General features: G+C 38.0%; 1 protein-coding gene across 2 annotated transcripts in view; it reads right to left on the bottom strand.

The window, feature by feature from the left end:
* LOC126162400 (extracellular sulfatase SULF-1 homolog) overlaps window positions 1–22,646 on the bottom strand; it is a 782,309-nt gene that overhangs the window by 14,533 nt on the left and 745,130 nt on the right. For both annotated transcript variants that reach the window (XM_049918893.1, XM_049918892.1), the window contains exons 18-19: window positions 15,388–15,575; window positions 5,092–5,223 (exon numbers count right to left, since the gene is read on the bottom strand). In XM_049918893.1, the coding sequence (XP_049774850.1) occupies window positions 5,092–5,223; window positions 15,388–15,575 (320 nt within the window). The remainder of the gene's footprint in view (window positions 1–5,091; window positions 5,224–15,387; window positions 15,576–22,646) is intronic.

Genomic DNA, 22,646 nt, shown 5'->3' on the forward strand with positions numbered 1-22,646 from the left:
TGGAGGGAGGTAGCTGGTGTACCGAATAAAAATGTGGTTAGAGGAAGTAACTGACGTGTAAGACAGAAATGTGACACATGGGCAAGGGCAATAATAAGTTCATGCAGTGCATGACAATGAATGTGGGGCAATGGAATGGAAGAGAGTGACATAACAGAGGAACAGGAGACTGTGGGGAAGAAGTTGTGGGTGCAGGATGAGCAGTGCAGGTTGGAGGTGGGTGTGTCATACCATTTCCCAACCCATTGCCACATAGGCCATACCCGTTGGAAGGCCCAGGTACCATTCCTGACCCATTCATCCATATAGCACTTCCTACTCTGTTCCTGTCAGAGGCTAATATTGTTCCATCATAGGCAGAGCCACACATGAAAGCAGCCATATCAAATACCATTTCTGCTGTAATTTCTGCACAGTATTTTCTGTGGACATAACCACCAATCAGCTCTCCATCCAAATGAATAGCCATCGTCAAACTGTGATCAAGAGCAGAATTGGCCACCCATGGGCAGAATATGCTGCTGAGCACAACATGCTCAATTTCAAGGGCTGCTTCACATCTCATGTCATGTCATCTGGATCCTTCCCTGGAACTTCAGCTTCCCCTAACTACATAGACAGGAATTGTCCTTGCAGCACATCCTTCATTCCTGCACTCCTCCTGTCTCCACTAATACCCTGCCCTACATCGACCTCCACCCTGCCTTGAGACGCTAACTTCACTCATCTTGCACTCACATCCTCTTTCTCTGTCTTGCCTTCCTCTGTTCTGTCACAGCCACATAATCCGCTTCCCCACACCAGCGTCATCATGTGTTGCATTCCTATCTGTTGCACCTGCAGCCCTCCCTCCAAACTGTCAGCCCACCCTTACCCAATACTCCCCAGGCTCCATTCTCCCCTTGCCCACACCGTCTGACACAATCCCTCACCCCAGTCAACCTGCAGAACTGCAGTCCTGGCTCTGTCTATTCAGCCAGCACAATGTAGCCATAAAGGTGCTTTTTTTAAAGTATACTATAGCTCAAAAACTGATTTGTCCAAAACCTATCAAAGCTCTAACTCAACATTTCTACTATTTTGTGAGCTGTTATCTTTACCTCTAAATTATTTACTTTCTGTCAGAACTTCCCATGCCATATTTATATTGACACTTTAAAATATTTAAAACTACTCCAGACACAATGCTCTTTGCAGATTAGCAAAAAATTTTAGGTGTAACTGAAGATGATCTACAATATAGTATGTACCTGCTTGTGAAAGTAGCAAATAAATGTGCACTCATATCCAGAAAATAAACAGAATACCTTGAAGGACTAGAGATAGGATGTTCATATTCACAGGACATGTACATGCAGAAAGGATTAGCATTTGAACCATGTTAGCCTGGAGGTTCAAGGTCAACATCGGTATTGCGGCACAACATGACCTATCAGTAAAATATGTCTGTGGTTCTCGTTGTCACTATAATCTGAAGGTAATTGATCAGTGTGACTTGAGCAGACATGCAGTATACCTCAAGGATGTACGCGTGAATCGTACTGTCAAATCAGTGAGTTCCAAAGAGAGTATATTATTGGCATGAGAGAACATGATAAATCCATCCAGGAAATTACTGTGTTTTGGCAGTGCAACAGATGTGTGCAGAATGGTTCATGGAAGGCTGTAGAACTCAAGGAGATGGGTCAGGTCGCACCACTCACCAAGAAGATTGACCCCTCATCCTAATGGCATTGCAGAACAGATCTGTGTCCTCCTCAGATCTCGTGCAAAAATGGAACAGTATAACACATCATGCACTATCAGGGGTGGCAGTCCATCGCCGTTTATTATGGCATGGATTATGTGTGCATCATCTACTTCTCTGCCTACCTTTGACGAATGTGCAGAAACATGCTAGAGAGCAATGGTGTATGGAACAATCTCACTGAGGACAAGAATAGCATCAGATAGTGTGTTTGAATGAATCCATGTTCTGTTTGTTTGGCAATGATGGCCTGATTTTGGCTTGCCACAGAAAGCTGCAGGGGCATGACAATGACAGCATTCAAGCAAGACATACAGCACCAACTCAAGGCCTTATGGTGTAGGGTGCTATTGGGTACAAAAACAAACCACAGTTGGTGCATGTCCAGGACACTGTGACCATTGTGACCTACGTGAATGACATTCTGTGACCCCTAGCCATACACTTTCTGCACAACACCCCAGATGCCATTTTTTCCACAAGACAATGCATGATCACATGTTGCTGCTCGATCACATGCCTTCTTGGTGTCATAGGATGCGAGTCTTTTGCCCTGGCTCACCAGATCACCAGACATGTCGCCAATCGAAAATGTGTGGGATTTGGTGAAATAATGGGTGCAGCACTGTGACTCAATGCCAACCACCACAGATGAACTATGGAACCAGGTGAATGCAGCATGGATGGCTATACCACTGGACACCATTCATGCCTCACACCTGCCAGATGAATATAATTTAAATAAATCCACATCAAGAACAAAAGCGATGACATTCATAGGATGCAAACAAAAGTGATGACATTTATAGGATGTGAACCAGTTAGGGTCAAAATGTTATTAATATTGAAAAAAATGGATAAAGTTAACAAATATGATGAAACAGTAGTTACACACCAAATGATGATGTGAGTAGACAGCTACAGGAATTCATTCCAGTACATAGGCAGCACAATGAGACACAATTAAAAGCAATAGAAGAGATACATTGCTTACACTACATAAAGCAATACCAGTGCCAACATTGTTATATGGCTGTGAATATTGGACATTTACTAAACAATGTATCAAAATTATAGAAGATGAGATTTCTGAGAGCAGTTGCTGGTTGTGTATCATTTCAGAGGAAAAGAACTGAAGATGTAAGGAAAGAATTAAATGTGAAATGAATTAAATGCACTGAAATGAAATGAATGAATTGATGAGTATGAAATCAGTGAATAGGCAGTGACATGAAATGGTATCCCTGCCAGTCATTAAGTTATTATGAAATTACTTTGTAATGAACCTATAATGAAAACTGAAAATGTGTCAGATATGGACTCTAACCCAGATTTCTTGCTTTTTGTGAAACGTTGCCTTAACTATTGGGCTATTAAAGGAGACATACTGGCTTTGACTCTATCAACTCCAGTCTCTTGGTGGTGCTACAGTTACGTACTCTGTGGAAGAACCTCTAGCAGTAGTGTTCGGAAATCATTAAGTGGAAAATCAGTGACAATGACAGTTTGACTCTTGCCTAATGGTTAAGGTGACTGCTTACAAAAAGCAGGAAAGAGTTCCAGTGACGGCATGACAAATTTTCAACTGTCGCTATAGATTTATTATAAGAATTAAACATATTTAATCGAAACAAAAAAGTTAAGTGCAGGTACAAATTGAAAGAGCATCTAACAGGAAAGCTGAACACCAAGTCGCGCAGCTAAACTGTATAGGCTAAAACAAGGAAGAATAAGATTGGCTGTTCAAAGAAAACAGACTGAACAAGTATTTGAGGGTGGAAAAAGTCTTAGGTGGTTTAATCTTCATTGATGATGATGATTATGATGATGATAATCATAATGACAACAACCTTGAGACACTCTCAGGCTTAAAATTTCACAGATACAACTTGATTACACTTTTTTTTTTATCAAATACTGAGTTTACTCCGATACATTTAAAAAACTGTTTATTTCTAAATAATAAGTTATGCGGGACTACTATATGAGCTATGGAATTACTTCCATGTGGCCAGTAGTCAGAACCATTTCTGGATGAAGAGCTTTTCTGTCAGCAGTTGGATTTGGCTGTTTAAGTATATGGTGCTTCAATATGGCTTAGATGATGACTATAATTTTAAATAGTAAATGTGGTAGGAAAGTATGTGGCTTCTAAGAAACATTTTTGTGTGTTGTAAGAATCATTTTTGTGTATATTCATCCTCTTGTTCTCACATTCATCCTGAAAAATTATCAAAAGTAGTAACCCATTTTTTAAGCATCTCTTTTTATTGTATATCTACTTCTGCTTCTTGCAGAAGAAAAATTGTGGTGCTTGCTTCCACAAATCAAACAAATAGTAAAGGGTCTTTATATGAACCCCAATGCAAAAAAAAAAGTTTTAATTTGTCAAGAAATTTACAGCAGTGTAAACTTCACTATAGAGTGAAAGATTTGTTCTAGAAACAAACTCAAGGCTGTGGCTAAGCCTAAATTAAACTCTGTCCAAACAGGTCTTTGGAGGCCCAATGGTTACCGACCAGCCACAATGTCATCCTCAGCCCACGGGCGTCACTGGATGCGGATAGGGAGGGGCATGTGGTCAGCACACCACTCTCCCAGCCGTGTGTCAGTTTATGAGACCAGAGCCGCTACTTCTCAGTCAAGTAGCTCCTCAGTGTGCCTCACAAGGGATGAATGTTCACCCATCCAAGTGCTAGCCCAGAGCAATAGCACTTAACTTCGGTGATCTGACGGGAACCGGTGTTACCACTGTGCCAAGGCCGTTGGCCTCTGTGGCTAAACTGTTGTACATCATATCCATACTCCCAGTAACATTAGCCCACTGAAGTACACGAGAGAGCTTCTGTGGAACGTGGGAGGGAAGAGGAGACAAAAGTTGGTGTATATGATGAAGTTTTCAGTCATGTCTAGATATCTCAGATGATAAAAGGATTACCCTCAAAAGACAAAGATCTCACTTGTAGTTCCACTTGGCAAACAGTTTCAATCTGTAACTAAGTTTCACAATAATATGCATTGTGTTGCAGACAGAGAGTCATAAGAGAAAGAACTCCATTTTCTGATTACTTCCGCCTTACTTCCAAGACACCATCTACTACCTACCAATTTTTTTTCACGTAGGCACTTCTGCTGGGTGAAAAGTCTTATTTACTCAGAAACCAACCTACTTTTAACTCATTTATTGTTTCTGAAAGTTAAAAGTAGCTAGCAGCAAGTAAGCTGTGATTTATTTCTGCACTGCATGAAATTGACAGTTTAGTGACGGAGAGAAGTGCGCGCGCACTGAGGCAATTATTGTAATATATTTATATGTAGATATAAAAATGGAAAAGCAGCTTTACCTATTCTCAAATTGTAGAATGTTATCAGCCCTGTCACAAACTCACAGTACAGGAAGTTGTGAGTTGCGTTAATGGTTCTTAGGCACGCATATGTATTGTTGTTTGCATTCATACAGAAGCAAAATGGTCCATCTGTAAAGGAAGCATATTCATAATTACAATTACTTCACTTTTACTAAAATAAAGAGAGAACAGCAGGTATTACAAGTAGGAGTTTAAATATTTACTGTAGTATGTAATCTGCTCAAGAAAAAGTTTTTCCCCACCTGCATGTGTGTTAGTGTGTGTTGCTTAGATACAGGGGGCAGGGAGGGAAAGGGGGGGGGGGAGGAGGAGGAGGAGGAGCAGAGAGTGAAAGAATAAGTATTGTAAAATAAAACAAAAAATGAATTACTATGAAATGAACCAAAACAACAATCAAAATTTGGAAATTCACATCTGTGAAATAAAAATCTGCTCCTGCGTAACATTAACCCCCCATTACAAGCATCGCAGTTTTTTCTTCCATCAACAATTAATTACAAATTTGAAGTTTCCGTTAGTGGCTTTTTCTACCTTCCCATGCTTCCTTAAAAAAATCACTGGCAATACTTGGAGACAGTCATTATTGTCTGAAGCAGCAAACTGGTAAGATGTGGAGTGTCAGTCCATGTGCATGCATACTTGTGAGTCAGTTCTTCATTTCTGCCATCGGGTCTTTAATACTATAATTATTTGTCAACTAGCTCTGCAGATGATGAAGAAATTGGTGAAATGTATGATGAAATAAAAGAAATTATTCAGATTGTGAAGGGAGACGAAAATTTAATAGTCATGAGTGACTGGAATTTGGCAGTAGGAAAAGGGAGAGAAGGAAACGTAATAGGTGAGTATGGATTGGGGGTAAGAAATGAAAGAGGAAGCCGCCTGGTAGAATTTTGCACAGAGCACAACTTAATCATAGCGGACACTTGGTTCAAGAATCGTGAAAGAAGGTTGTACACATGGAAGAAGCCTGGAGATACTGACAGGTTTCAGATAGATTATATAATGGTATGACAGAGATTTAGGAACCAGGTTTTAAATTGTAAGATATTTCCAGGGGCAGCTGTGGATTCGGACCACAATCTATTGGTTATGACCTGTAGATTAAAACTGAAGAAACTGCAAAAAAAGTGGGAATTTAAGGAGATGGGATCTGGAAAAACTGACTAAACCAGAGGTTGTACAGAGTTTCAGGGAGAGCATAAGGGAACAATTGATAGGAAAGGGGGAAAGAAATACAGTAGTAGAAGAATGGGTAGCTTTGAGGGATGAAGTAGTGAAGGCAGCAGAGGATGAAGTAGGTAAAAAAACGACGACTAGTAGAAATTCTTGGGTGACAGAAGAAATACTGAATTTAATTGATGAAAGGAGAAAATATAAAAATGCAGTAAATGAAGCAGGCAAAAAGGAATACAAACGTCTCCAAAATGAGATCGACAGGAAGTGCAAAATGGCCAAGCAGGCATGGCTAGAGGACAAATGTAAGGACGTAGAGGCTTTTCTCACTAGGGGTAAGATAGATACAGCCTACAGCAAAATTAAAGAGACCTTCAGAGAAAAGAGAACCACTTGTATGAATATCAAAAGCTCAGATGGAAACCCAGTTCTAAGCAAAGAAGGGAAAGCAGAAAGTTGGAGGGAGTATATAGAGGGTCTATACAAGGGCGATGTACTTGAGGACAATATTATGGAAATGGAAGAAGATGTAGATGAAGATGAAATGGGAGATATAATACTGCGTGAAGAGTTTGACAGAGCACTGAAAGACCTGAGTCAAAACAAGGCCCCGGGAGTAGACAACATTCCATTAGAACTACTGACAGCCTTGGGAGAGCCAGTCCTGTCGAAACTCTACCATCTGGTGAGCAAGATGTATGAAACAGGTGAAATACCCTCAGACTTCAAGAAGAATATAATAATTCCAATCCCAAAGAAAGCAGGTGTTGACAGATGCGAAAATAACCGAACTATCAGTTTAATAAGCCGCGGCTGCAAAATACTAATGCGGATTCTTTACTGACAAATGGAAAAACTAGTAAAATCCGACCTCGGGGAAGATCAGTTTGGATTCCATAGAAATGTTGGAACACGTGAGGCAATACTGACCCTATGATTTATCTTAGAAGCTAGATTAAGGAATGGCAAACCTACGTTTCTAGCATTTGTAGACTTAGAGAAAGCTTTTGACAATGTTGACTGGAATACGCTCTTTCAAATTCTGAAGGTGGCAGGGGTAAAATACAGGGAGCGAAAGGCTATTTACAATTTGTACAGAAACCAGATGGCAGTTATAAGAGTCGAGGGACATGAAAGGGAAGCAATGGTTGGGAAGGGAGTGAGACAAAGGGTTGTAGTCTCTCCCCAATGCTATTCAATCTGTATATTGAGCAAGCAGTGAAGGAAACAAAAGAAAAATTCAGAGTAGGTATTAAAATCCATGGAAAAGAAATAAAAACTTTGAGGTTCGCCGATGACATTGTAATTCTGTCAGAGACAGCAAAGGACTTGGAAGAGCAGTTGAATGGAATGGATAGTGTCTTGAAAGGAGGATATAAGATGAACATCAACAAAAGCAAAATGAGGATAATGGAATGTAGTCAAATTAAATTGGGTGATGCTGAGGGAATTAGATTAGGAAATGAGACACTTAAAGTAGTAAAGGAATTTTGCTATTTGGGGAGCAAAATAAATGATGATGGTCGAAGTAGAGAGGATGTAAAATGTAGACTGGCAATGGCAAGGAAAGCATTTCTGAAGAAGAGAAATTTGTTAACATCAAGTATAGATTTAAGTGTCAGGAAGTCATTTCTGAAAGTATTTGTATGGAGTGTAGCCATGTATGGAAGTGAAATATGGACGATAAATAGTTTGGACAAGAAGAGAATAGAAGCTTTTGAAATGTGGTGCTACAGAAGAATGCTGAAGATTAGATGGGTAGATCACATAACTAATGAGGAAGTATTGAATAGGATTGGGGAGAAGAGAAGTTTGTGGCAAAACTTGACTAGAAGAAGGGATCGGTTGGTAGGACATGTGTTGAGGCATCAAGGGATCACCAATTTAGTATTGGAGGGCAACGTGGAGGGTAAAAATCGTAGAGGGAGACCAAGAGATGAATACAGTAAGCAGATTCAGAAGGATGTAGGTTGCAGTAAGTACTGGGAGATGAAGAAGCTTGCACAGGATAGAGTAGCATGGAGAGCTGAATCAAACCAGTCTCAGGACTGAAGACCACAACAACAACAAACAACAATACTATAATAACATTTAGAAATGTTGTGTATGCATTTCTTTATATATAAAATTTATTTACCCTAATTGTCATACAATTTTGAACTTTTTCATTGACCAACACTGATTACTGAGTGATGTTTTGTTTTTTTATTATTTTCAAGAGACTGGTGGATGACAAGCAGCTGTTGAAATGATTGGAAGAAGAGCTCGTTAATGAATATTGTAGTGATCTAGAGTCAATCTTCGAAAGTGATCACAATTCTGAAAGTGAACAGTCTTTGGATGAGACTGATACTGTCAATAAATTTGACTTGTCTGTAGGGAAAGACAGCATGCAATGGAACCATTGACCTCTAATTCAAAACAGGAGAGTATGAAGAGCTCAACATAATGTTGTCAAATATTTTCTGGGGTCATGGGCGAAGCAAAAAACACAAGTATCCAGTTGATTGTTTACAGCATTTCTTTGGAGATGTAATTATAGAATAGATTGTTCGCTGTACTAAGATTCACATGTCTACAATTTGCTGTAAATATTCCAGAAAAGGGATGCTGTAGACATTAATATTACAGGAATCAAGGCATGTTTAGGACTTCTTTTCTTGGCGAGTTCTCTACGAACATCAAACACAAATTTACAGGATCTCTGGATTGCAGATGGTACTGGAGTGAAGTACTTCTGACTTTCAATGGGTGTAAATTGATTTCATTTCTTGCTGACGTGTTTGAGATTTGACATCATCAGAAACAGAGCTCACCAGAAAGAAATGTGAATTAGCCACTGTTTGATTCTTGATTGATCAGTCAATTGAGAAAGGCAAGAAACATTGCAGTTTATCAGAACTAGTAACAGTAGATGAAATGCTGGATGCATTCAGGGACAGATGTGGATTTGCACAATATATTCCATCAAAACTGGCAAAATACGGATAAAAATTTTCACACTTACAGATACGAAGATCTTTTATCTTGTCATTTAGAAACATATTATGGAAAACAGGTTGATGTGACGTATCTCAGTGACAACACGATGTGACATATCTCTGTGACAACACGCCACATGCTGTTGTCAAAAGAATGGTGAAATGCATATCCAAATCTGGCAGAAATGTAACGTGATGATTAGTTACATTGATTCCGCTTGTGGTTGACTTGTTGGAAAATGACAACCTGCCAATGACTGGAACAATTGATAAATATAATTATGAAATTCCTACATTTACGACAGTAGCAAAAAATTGTCCTTTAGAATCCAGCATTTTTTGTATTTAGGAAGAATATGACACTTGCTTTTTTTTTTTTTTTTTTTAAAAAAAAATCACTTTTTAAAATGGTGCTAAATCTGGTGTGGATAAATTAGGTGAGATGAAATGTACATACTGTGTAACAAGAATTACCAGAAGATGGCATTTAAATTTTTTTATCTCACCTAAACATTGCTGGAATGAATGGATATGTGACCTACAAGAATAATTCAAACACAACTATTCCCAGAAAAGAGTATCAAAATTTCTTGCCAAAGAATTGTTGCATGATTAGTTGGTATTGCAGGTCAATCAGCTAAATAAAGCAGCAAACATCGGGAACAATATCACGGAAATTTTGGGATTATGGAAAGCTGAATTTCCTCCCAGAGTGCCACAAGCAACTAGTAGAGGAAGATGCTACTTCTGTGATAGGAAGGAAAAGAGATCAACAAGATTTCTTTGCAATGTGTGCAATAAATTTGTGTGCCTGGAACATGTCGCAGCATGCGTGTGTAGTGAGTTCAGTGAAAATAGTAACCCCTGTGAATGATTTACCTGAAACCAACAGTGAGGGAATAAAGAACTGTTTTCTGAAAATAACTGTTGGTTAATATGCATTTATAAAAACTGAAGCAAATAGAATGAATGTTAATTTCAGTGATCAGCAAATCATTTGATTGATTTTAGGGTGAATTATGACTTAAAACTATTTATTTACACTTGTTGCTCAAAGACATTATGTTTATGAATTCAACGATTTATTTACATTACCCGGGTTCAAATACATTAAGTTTCCTAAACACAGTATTAAAATTGTTCATCAAACTAGAATGAAGTGAAATGCCGATTCACAGTCTGCATGTGTTTATTGGATGTAAATGGTGGCGCATGTAATGGAGAGTTAAATACTGTCTTGTCCCACTTGGCAAAGGTGTTGCATTCCAGCCTGTCATACTCTTCAATGACAATCCTTGATGTCGTCCAGTGTGCCTACAGTTTATGCAAAACCCACTGTCCTGTTGTGTGCTCTACTGAAATGCATTGAGGCTTAGGTCTACTTATCCTACACTGTAGATAGCAATTTCTGGTGGTCAAAAGAGGACTGAAGCAGAGATTCCCAATAATAATAAAAACAACGCAAGTTATGAGGTTGGTACCAAACTTTCTTAAAAAGTTCACATTTTCACTTATATTCATAAACTTAAAATAATTATAAGTAGCAAGTACAGTATGATTCACTGAAAAATACAATATGCAGGTTTTCACATTATAAAATCACATTTGAACAATAGGAATGTTTTGTAGGCTACTTAAATGAAATCGTGTATACATACTAAAGAATAACAACTATCACTACTTTAATCTACATATTATCACTTAACGCATATGACTGTGTTAACCCTTTCCACTTCTGTTTTCCTGACAACTGTGTCCTCCCCATCTGCTGTTTATTTTGGATTTATTTAAGATTAATGGATATCTGAAAAAATTAAAGACAAGAGAAAACATCCTTGAAGATTAAGGTGTAATCTAGGCAATGGTCACTAAAATAATCATGTGATTTCACCTATGAATTCAGAAGATGTTCAGTTTCATACTAACAAATGGCTTCATTTCTTCTGAAAAGACACACTGAATGTTTTGTTAGTGGAGTACCTTCAGTATTTTCTCTATTGTATAAAGATTTGTAGTGGTCACAGGTTCACTAATAAGACTGTTCATTTTTGACAGAGCGTTCTGAGGCAGCATGAACCATACTATGATAGATTACAGAAGTAAACTTTCATATGCTACAAAAGCCACTCTGCATCATCACCACCACTTATACACTTTGTGCCTGCTGCCTTTCAGCAATCAAAAGCCACATGAAAGCACATTATCACTTGGACATATCTATCCACATAGCCTATTATAATGTACAGAAGACAGTTTGCACTATGTGACAGTCTGTATTAGTACAGTGTGATGAAATATGTCTGACTTTCTGTGACAGCACACCAGGTAAAAGGTTAAACAAAATCACAATGTTCAGTGATGTTCAACATTGGAAACAAAGCAGAAAACCAATATGTCTAATGGCAACTTATAATGGATTGCAAAGAATTAAGTCAATAATGATTGATTTGATTTATGCAACAGCATTTATCGCAAATCACTCTAAGACAACTCCTTGCTTGAAATGATAGTGTATCCCTCACCAGTTATAGTAGGTACAATATCTAGATATACATGGTGGTCCATTGATCGTGACCGGGCCAAATATGTCATGAAATAAGTGTCATCATCATCATCATCATTTAAGACTGATTATACCTTTCAGCGTTCAGTCTGGAGCATAGCCCCCCTTATACAGTTCCTCCATGATCCCCTATTCAGTGCTAACATTGGTGCCTCTTCTGATGTTAAACCTATTACTTCAAAATCATTCTTAACCGAATCCAGGTACCTTCTCCTCGGTCTGCCCCGACTCCTCCTACCCTCTACTGCTGAATCCATGAGTCTCTTGGGTAACCTTGCTTCTCCCATGCGTGTAACATGACCCCACCATCTAAGCCTGTTTGCCCTGACTGCTACATCTATAGAGTTCATTCCCAGTTTTTCTTTGATTTCCTCATTGTGGACACCCTCCTGCCATTGTTCCCATCTACTAGTACCTGCAATCATCTTAGCTACTTTCATATCCATAACCTCAACCTTGTTGATAAGATAACCTGTGTCAAACAAAAAAAAACTACAAAGAACGAAGCTTGTCTAGCTTGAAGGGGGAAACCAGATGGCACTATGGTTGGGCCACTAGATGGCGCTGCCATAGCTCAAACGGATATCAACTGCGTTTTTTAAAATAGGAACCCCCATTTTTTATTACATATTCGTGTAGTACGTAAAGAAATATGAATGTTTTAGTTGGACCACTTTTTTCGCTTTGTGATAGATGGTGCTGCAATAGTCACAAGCATATGGCTCACAATTTTAGACAAGCAGTTGGTAACAGGTAGGTTTTTTTAAATTACAGTACAGAACGTAGGTACATTTGAACATTTTATTTCGGTTGTTCCAATGTGATACATGTACCTTTGTGAACTTATCATTTCTGAAAACGCATGCTGCTACAGCGTGATTACCTGTAAAAGCCACATTAATGCAATAAATGCTCAAAATGATGTCCATCAACCTCAATGCATTTGGCAATACGTGTGACGACATCCCTCTCAACAGCGAATATTTCGCCTTCCGTAATGCTCGCACATGCATTGACAATGCGCTGACGCATGTTGTCAGGTGTTGTCGGTGGACCACGATAGCAAATATCCTTCAACTTCCCCCACAGAAAGAAATTCAGGGACATCAGATTCGGTGAATGTGCGGGGCATGGTATGGTGCTTCGACGACCAATCCACCTGTCATGAAATATGCTATTCAATATCGCTCCAACCGCACGTGAGCTATGTGCCGGACATCCATCATGTTGGAAGCACATTGCCATTCTGTCATGGAGTGAAACATCTTGTTGTAACCAGAATGAGATTTTCACTCTGCAGCAGGGTGTGAGCTGATATGAAACTTCCTGGCAGATTAAAACTGTGTGCCGGACCGAGACTCGAACTCGGGACCTTTGCCTTTCGCGGGCAAGTGCTCTACCAACTAAGCTACCCAAGCACGACTCACACTTGCCCACAAAAGGAAAATGTCCCGAGTTCGAGTCTCGGTCCAGCACACAGTTTTAATCTGTCAGGAAGTTTCATACCAGTGCACATTCTGCTGCAGAGTGAAAATCTCATTCTGGAAACATCCCCCAGGCGGTGGCTAAGCCATGTCTCTGCAATATCCTTTTTTTCAGGAGTGCTAGTTCTGCAAGGTTCGCAGGATAGCTTCTGCTAAGTTTGGAAGGTAGGAGACGAGGTATTGGCAGAAGTAAAGCTGTGAGGACGGGGCGTGAGTCGTACTTGGGTAGGTCAGCTGGTAGAGCACTTGCCCGTGAAAGGCAAAGGTCCAGAGTCAGAGTCTTGGTCCGGCACACAGTTTTAATCTGCCAGAAAGTTTCATCTTGTAGTAACTGCGGTAGAACATTACGTAGGAAATCAGCATACATTGCACCATTTAGATTGTCATCGATAAAATGGAGGTCAATTATCTTTCATCCCATAATGCCGCACCATACATTAACTCGCCAAGTTCGCTGATGTTCCACTTGTCGCAGCCATCATGGATTTTCCGTTGCCCAATAGTGCATATTATGCTGGTTTACGTTACCACTGTTGCTGAATGATGCTTCGTCGCTAAATATAACGCGTGCAAATAATCTGTCATTGTCCCGTAATTTCTCTTGTGCTCAGTGGCAGAACTGTACACGACGTTCAAAGTTGTCACCATGCAGTTCCTGGTGCATAGAAATATGGTCTGGGTGCAATCGATGTTGACGTAGCATTCTCAACACCATCGTTTTTGAGATTCCCGATTCACACGCAATTTGTCTGCTACTGATGTGCGGATTAGCCGTGACAGCAGCTAAATCACCTACTTGGGCGTCATCATTTGTTGCAGGTCATGGTTGATGTTTCACATGTGGCTGAACACTTCCTGTTTCCTTAACATCCAGGATACCAAGCAGCATACATAGCACACGCCCTTTGGGCATTTTGATCACAATATCCATACACCAACAAGGTATCAACCTTTTCCGCAATTGGTGAACAGTCCATTTTAACACGGGTAACGTATCACGAAGCAAATACTGTCTGCACTGGTGGAATGCTACGTGATACCACGTACTTATACGTTTGTGACTATTACAGTGCGATCTATCACAAAGCGAAAAAAGTGGTCCAACTAAAACAATCATATTTCTTTACGTACTACCTGAATATGTAATAGAAAATGGGGATTCCTCTTTAAAAAAACGCTGTTGATATCCGTTTGACCTATGGCAGCGCCATCTAGCGGGCCAACCATAGTGCCATCTGGTTTCCCCCTTCAAGCTAGACGAGTTTCGTTCTTTGTAGTTTTTTTGTTTGATGCTTATGTCATGAGATATTTGGCCTGGTCACTATCAATGGACCACCCTGTATATATTATAGATTTTTAGATGTATCAGGAAGTCCAGCACATTTAATTCTTTTGTATTTCTTGTAAGTTACTCACATAGTTTGCAAGGAATAATAACAGTTCTAGAGAAAAAGATATTTTTCATTCTAGATTAAAATAGTATAACTGATACAAAAACCTTTCATTGACCACTACTAACACGATGTCTAACAGACAAGGCAATTACTTAAAAAAAAAGACCCTTTTTATGCCATATATAAGCATTTAACTACAAAGTAGTACTCATGTTTGGTGTAAATGACAGTTTCATTCCTGCTACTCCTATTGAATTCACGTTAGACTAGAACACATTTAACAATGTAAAATAGATTGCTACTTACCGTAAAGAAGACACTTTAGGTTGCAGACAGGCACAATTAAAATACACTTACACAAAGCTTTTGGCCACAGCCTTCATCAGAAAAAGTCTATGGCCAGAATTTTTGTGTAAGGTCTTTTAATTGTGCCTGTCTGCAACTTAATGTGTCCTCTTTACAGTAAGTAGCAATCTATCTTTTCCCATGTTGTTGATATTCCTACCTGGATTTTCCATTGTTTGAAACACATTTAACTACTTTATATGCCAACATTGCAGCATTTTAATGTATATTTGGTTCAAGGAACTGCCACCTATTTACTAATGTATTACCCACAACTACTGCAGGAGCAAGTAGCAGAGAGGAGTTTTTTTTGTAATAAAACTACATACCATTCCATAAAGGTGCTGTCTTCCAGTGATCATTATCATGATTAAAGCAATTCATTTTTTCCGAGAGGCATTCCTTTATGAGCTTTGCTTTCTTCCTGATCTTGCGTTCCTTCTTACGAAGTCGTTCTTCTTTAATCTTACGTCTTGCTTCTTTCAAAATTTCCTTTTCTTCTCTGCGGGTCATTGTTCTGTTCATATAAAGCAAGTTTCAATATCTTCAATAAAATACATGACACAAATTAAATTGATTTTGATTAATCCTTGGAGGCACAAAATTAATTGCATATTTCAAATCTGCAAGAATCAAAGGGTGACTAAATAGAAGCACAGAATCAACTGCAATATCTTTTGCTGTAAGCCAGCTTGACTCAAACTATTGTCCTCATTAATAGTGACAGTGGGAGGCAGGTGTTTTTTAGTCATGTTGGAATGAGTATATTCTCTATAAACAAAAATGGTTTTATTTGACTATTTTCAAAAAAATCTTTGGGTCGCAGTCCTTTCCAGGTCAGCTTATTCCTCATTGGTTGACCCCATAGTCATCTTATTATTTATAGTATTTCTAATAAATCACATTATTATTATTATTATTATTATTATTATTATTATTATTATCAAAATGTTTAATTGGTTAGGATAAGCTGACAAATTTCGGTGGTGAAAAATTTATAAAGATCTGGAAAGTTAACTCATATGATTTCTGTCAACTGCGGAACTGGCTGAGCTATGTGTTGAGTAAATTCATGTTTTTGGCAAAGTAACTACTGCTATCAGTGCCATAAAGTAATTGAAAGATATGCTCATGGTCTGAGAGTCCTAATGATAGTATTGAGTCCTGTTCATGTGCACCAAACCAGTGCAACCCCAAATGTTTTTTACTTGTTATAATTATTCCAGTATGCCTGCCCTAAAAGGTTTATGGGACTGTCATTTGTTACAAACTCGCTGTAACATCTGCCTTAGTGGTATTCATTTTATCATTACAAACAAACCAACAGCCTCTTGTAGAATCTAAATACATTTGTGACTGATATGGGTAACATCCTTGCCCTAAGAAATAAATTAGCTATAGAGGACTGGGATCTGGTTTACCAGACTGAAGGATCTGAAAACAAATAGGCCAAATTCTTTGATACTATGCTAAGACACTTTGACAGATGCTGCCCTGTTAAGAAAATACAAAGAGTGTTCACCTATAACCAAAGTGCAAACACCAACAGACTGATACTTCCAGCAAATATGATAAAACTCAGGCAAAACATCCAGGACCTGGATGTGTTACACAAGTCAACAAACCTGCAGGTTTTTAAGGCCAAGTACAACGAAGCCAAGAAAATCTTTAAGAAAGAGCTTTCAAATCTAAGAAAACAGATATACATCAGTGAAATAGCTCAATCAGACAATATAGCCAAGACCTCATGGAGAATTGTAAATCAATTTCGCAAAGCCACACCGAAGCCAGAAACTGAAATTTTAATTATAAGACATGAAGGAAACACAATTAAAGATCCTAATAAAGTCTGCAATGTTTTCAATAAATACTTTATATCTGCAGCTGTTAGTCCAATTAATAACACAGTTGTGAGTAGTGAGGTAAAGCTCTGCCCCTTTGAAGAGCCACCTTTTGAATTCAAACAAGTAAGTGAAAAAGAAATAGGCAGGATAATAAATAACCTAAAGAATAAGTTCTCATCTGGATGGGATGGTTTGAGTAGTTACGTGATTAAAAAATGTAATAAGGAATTAGTTAAAATAATCACCCACCTGGTAAACTGCAGTATCAGAGAACATACATTTCCAAATGTATTGAAATGGAGCACAGTTAAACCAGTGCATAAAAAAGGATCCAAGGAAGAGGTTTCAAATTTCAGGCCCATATCATTAATACCTGTCTTCAGCAAAGTATTTGAAGTTGTGCTGCTGACACAACTTAGTGACTATTTCTTGAAAAATGAGTTCCTAACAGAGACACAACACGGATTCCGAAAAGATCATAGTACTGTCACAGCAATTACGGAATTTCTTCACAAAACGTATGGTGCCCTCGATCAAGGAATGCAAACAGCTGGCATATTTCTAGACCTTACTAAAGCCTTTGACTTGGTAAACCATGAGTTACTTTTAAGTAAACTTGAGTCATACAATGTAAATGCTGCATCCATGCAATTGCTGGCTACATATTTATTTAACCGCATGCAGTGTACAAAGCTGACTTACAAAATCAATAATGAGAACATTAATTTCCAGTCCAAATATGAGACAGTCACACAAGGTGTACCCCAGGGCTCAATTTTGGGCCCTTTCCTTTTCCTAGTGTACATAAATGATATAGAGCAACCTTTCAACTCCCAATTGGTAACCTATGCAGACGATACCTCACTGTTATTTCTTGGTAAACAAAATGATGAGTTAACGTTGGTAGCAACTGAGGGACTACAGCAAATAACTACTTATTTCCAAGATCAAGGTTTGAAAGTTAATATCAGTAAATCTCAGTTATTGCCATTTAAACTTACAAACTCACACCAAACCTCTATCAGTAACATAGGTGGAATTGAAGTAGTGGACTCAGAAGACTGCAGATTTCTAGGTATTCACCTAGATGAAAATCTAAGATGGGTAAACCATATCAAATTTTTATGCAATAAAATCAGCAGTTCATTACATCTAATCAGCCAGTTATCAAAAGTAGTTCCACATCAGACATTAAAAACAATTTATTATGGAACCATTTTTGCACAGATTAATTAGGAAGGAGAGGGAAAGACGAAAGGATGTGGGTTTTAAGGGAGAGGGTAAAGAGTCATTCCAATCCCGGGAGCGGAAAGACTTACCTTAGGGGGAAAAAAGGACAGGTTAAGTCTTTCCGCTCCCGGGATTGGAATGACTCCTTACTCTCTCCTTTAAAACCCACATCCTTTCGTCTTCTCCTCTCCTTCCCTCTTTCCTGACGAAGCAACCGTTTGTTGCGAAAGCTTGAATTTTGTGTGTATGTTTGTGTTTGTTTGTGTGTCTATCGACCTGCCAGCGCTTTTGTTTGGTAAGTCTCATCATCTTTCTTTTTAGATATATTTTTCCCACATGGAATGTTATATATATATTGTACTAAACTTGTTAAAAATGCTATGACGTTTGCAAAAGACGCCAGTTGGTGTCTCCATGCAAAAAAAATACAATAAATAAATAAAAAATAAATATGTAGGACATGTTTCACCAAAGATGCAGCAAGATGAAAATTTATATTTTCAGTAATAACATGAATTAAATTAAGGAGTTAAAAGTCTCCAATGCAATGTTTCTTACTTAGATTTTTCTAAGGACTGCATTTAACATTTTCTCCAAGGCATTTCGTTTGCCATAGATAGCAGCTTTCGTTTGATGGGGGGAGTGCAATTTCAAGTCAAATTTATGACATAAAGTATTAGAATGCCATGCTTAATCAGATATTTTTTTATTTATTCGTTCATTTATACTTTGGTCACTGCTTAGAGTGATACTGGATATGTCAATATACATTTACAATTATAGGCACAGATTAATGTACAATTTGAGCAGATAAATATTACTTAACAGACTTACTTCTGCATGCTTGTATAAAATTTATGAAAACATAGGCAAAACAAAGAACATTATTACCAATTTAATTTAACGCAGAAAACAATCAATTTTTGACAATATAATGTAATTGGATAGATAAAAGATGTGCTCGCCAACCAGCAGAATACACACATAAAAGGAGGTTATAATTAGGCAAGCTTTTGGAGACAGTGGCTCCTTCTTCAGGCGGAAGGGTTCAAGGGGAAGAAAGAGGGGTGAAGGAAAAGGACTGGAGAGGCCTATGAAAAGGGGTAGATTTTGGAAAAATCACCCAGAACTGCAGGCCAGTGGAGACTTACTGGACGGGATGACAAGGAAAGACTCATGTCTTCTTTCTTCTTTTCTGTTATTCTGAACCACTGGTCAGTTATAACTTGCACTGTTTTGATTACTTTCATTTCCATGTCTTCTGCCTTTTTTTTTAAATCCACTGATCAGTTGTAGTTTGCCCTGTTTCAGCCATTTTCTTTCTCATGTCTTCTGGTCCTTTCTTATTCACCTGTCAGTAGTTTTCTTAGATTTGACATCAACACTAGAGATTTTTACATTATTCTTGCTAAAAGATAATCTGTTTCTTCTCTTCTCTGTTTAATTGGAAGCCTCGTAGAGTAAATTTGTTTCAATTTTATCGTTCCATTTCAAAATTAACAGTGATTCTTGTTTTGTTTGCATTTCTTAATTCATTGATTGTATGAATCATATAGTGATTTGTTGTTTCAGTTTCCAAATTTAGATGTTGTACATCATGTTATTTTGAGATAGTATGGATTATTATATTCATTTTATGACTGAGTTTCAGTATAATCTCTAATGTCTCCTGTACATGTTTTTAATCATTTCAATTTATACCACATATCCCCACTAATGTATCATCTGTTGTAAAAGCTTTTGTGGGATTTACCACACTTTTTTGCAATTTCCCTTAAAGGTGCACCTGGTTTGATAATTGTTTCCATCTGGTAAGAAAAGTCTAACTTCTTTTGTGGAACTGATTCACATCCTCTTTCCTAGCTGTCCACTAAAATAAGTACTTCATTTTTCTTGTGATTCTCATTTCCGATCATTTAACTTTGGACAAGTGTGTTTGTAATAACAAGCTGCTTATTATTATTATTATTATTATTATTATTCGACACTACAGCCCTTGGTGGGCCTTAGACAAACTCGTGGACTGTAAACAAATTTTGATTTCTGAACGTTTTTGGTTTTCTTAACATTTCTCTTCAGATCACTGATTTAGTTTTCTAAAGATATTATTTTTCCCGTCAATTCAGCTTTTTCTTTGCAAAGAATATTTATGTCTTCTTTTCTCCTCACTATAAAGGAAGAATACTTACTTTATTCCTGTTTTACTTCTGCATCTGTTCCATTCATTTAATTGACAATATTTATAAGAGAAGAGGACATTTACTTATGAGCTGCCAAAACAGGAACAATTTAAGAGAAATGTAAAATTAAAATCAACTTCAGCCATCCATGTGGAATTTAATGTATTTGTAGTACCACTTTTGGCATTTCACTACACTGTGCTCTCATTTTATTTCTTAGTTTGTGATCCTTTGATGTCACACATAGTACAGTTTGGGTTTTGTTGAACGTTTACTACATATTACCACTGTATATAACTGATCTTGTAAATTTTACACCACCCCTTAAGTATGTAGTTCACTCTGTCATTATTGTTGCTGTCTGTACACAAGGGTCTGAAGATGGCGTAGCAAAATGCCGAAACTGATCACATAAATAAATTACATTCAGAATCAAGATGGCTGAAGGTGTTTTTAATTTTACATTTTGTACTGAAGAGCCAAAGTCCCTCAACAATATTGTACATGATGGACTTCAGAGATAACTGAGGAGGGCTGCAAACATACAAATTTAATTATGTGAATATGTGGTGTCTGTTCTTTGGGACATGTCCTAAAGAACAGAATCATGCATTCAGTGTGGATGCACATTTATTTTCAACCTGCAGTGGGAATCTGAAATTAATAAAAATGGACATGGATGGGGACTGTGGATAGGTGGCACTAGGTGGGAATGTGAGTCAGCCAGGAGTGTGCTAAGATAGTCCACGCATTTGCCCAGGTAGCACAGTGGTTAGTGTAACTGCTAAGTAAGCAAGAGATCCTGGGTTTGAATCCCAGCCCAGCACACATTTTCACTCATCACTGCTGATTCCACAATGCAGCTTTCTTCCCTTTCCCTTCCTTTCTCTCCCCCCTTCCCCTTTAATTTATGTAATACAAATTTAAAATTCCAGTTGAATACCAACTTTCAAAATTGTTTGAAATTTCTATGTTGCTGTAAAGAAAATTGAGAAAGAGGAAACACACAGAGCAAACATTGGGTAAGGAAAGAATGTGGTGCTAGAAATAGGAGATAACAATGGGATAACTGCTTAGATTCACATCCTGGAGAACTCAATAATAATAATAATAATAATAATAATAATAATAATAATAATAATAATCCCCGTGGAGGCCCGGGAGAAGAATAGGCCTCCGGTATGTTCTGCCAGTCGTAAAAGGCGACAAAAAGAACAAACCACTAATAGGGCTAACCCCCCTTTTAGTGTGATTACTTGGTTCAGGACAGAACTAAAGAAGCCTCGGACAAGTGCCGTCATGGTCGGGGACGACGCTTGAACCCTATGCCCGCCCACAATGGTAACGACACTGCTAGCCAACTGGAAAAGGATTTAAATCCGAATAGAGGTGTTTTGCAGGATATGCTTCCTGCAACCACCCTAGAAGGAAAACAAAGACAGAGGATGAGATGGTCAGATGAAGTTAATCGACACCTCATGTTCTGTTATTACCAAGCAACAAACCTAGGAACCAACACAACTGGATACAGATCACAAGTATACACAACATTTATTACCAGATACCCGGAATTAAAATTTTTAACAGAACAACGACTAGCTGATCAGATCCGTGTAATAATCAAAAATAACAGGATACCCCAGTCAGAATTAGAAAACATCAAACAACAAGTACAACAAATACTGGAACAAAATAATGTGCAATCAGAAGAGGAAGAAAACACAGTAATGGACTCAAACATCCCAGAGCAAACAAACAAAGACCAACACGCATCAATTAAACAATCAGAGGAAAACGAAATCTTAAGACAGCCACCAGAACAAGCACAAATAGAACACGAAGAGAGACACGTGTTAGATATAGAAGAGAAATTTCAGCTGACATATATGGAATACAAAGACACAAATACAGACATTAGACCATTCTTGCATAGACCGCCAAATAACCCACAAGTCGAAACAACAATAAAAACTATCAACACAATCATACACAACAAAATAAATGAAAACACAACTATGGAAGAGTTACAACTACTGGTTTATATAGGAGCACACACTACACTAAATATACACACTAGGCAGAGATCAGAACAAACCAACACACAGAAGAAACCCACAAAACCAGCATGGCAACACAGGTTACAGATCAGAATAGAAAAACTGAGAAGAGACATCGGACAGTTAACACAATTTATAAGAAATGAAATATCAGACAAAAAACGAAAAAGGTTAGGTAAAATCTCACAACAAGAAGCAATAGAGCAATTAGATGAAAAAAAGCAGAAATTGCAAGCATTGGCCAAACGACTTAGAAGATACAAAAAAAGTGAAAATA

This window comes from Schistocerca cancellata, chromosome 2 (assembly GCF_023864275.1).
Source record: "Schistocerca cancellata isolate TAMUIC-IGC-003103 chromosome 2, iqSchCanc2.1, whole genome shotgun sequence".
Classification (NCBI taxonomy): Eukaryota; Metazoa; Arthropoda; class Insecta; order Orthoptera; family Acrididae; genus Schistocerca; species Schistocerca cancellata.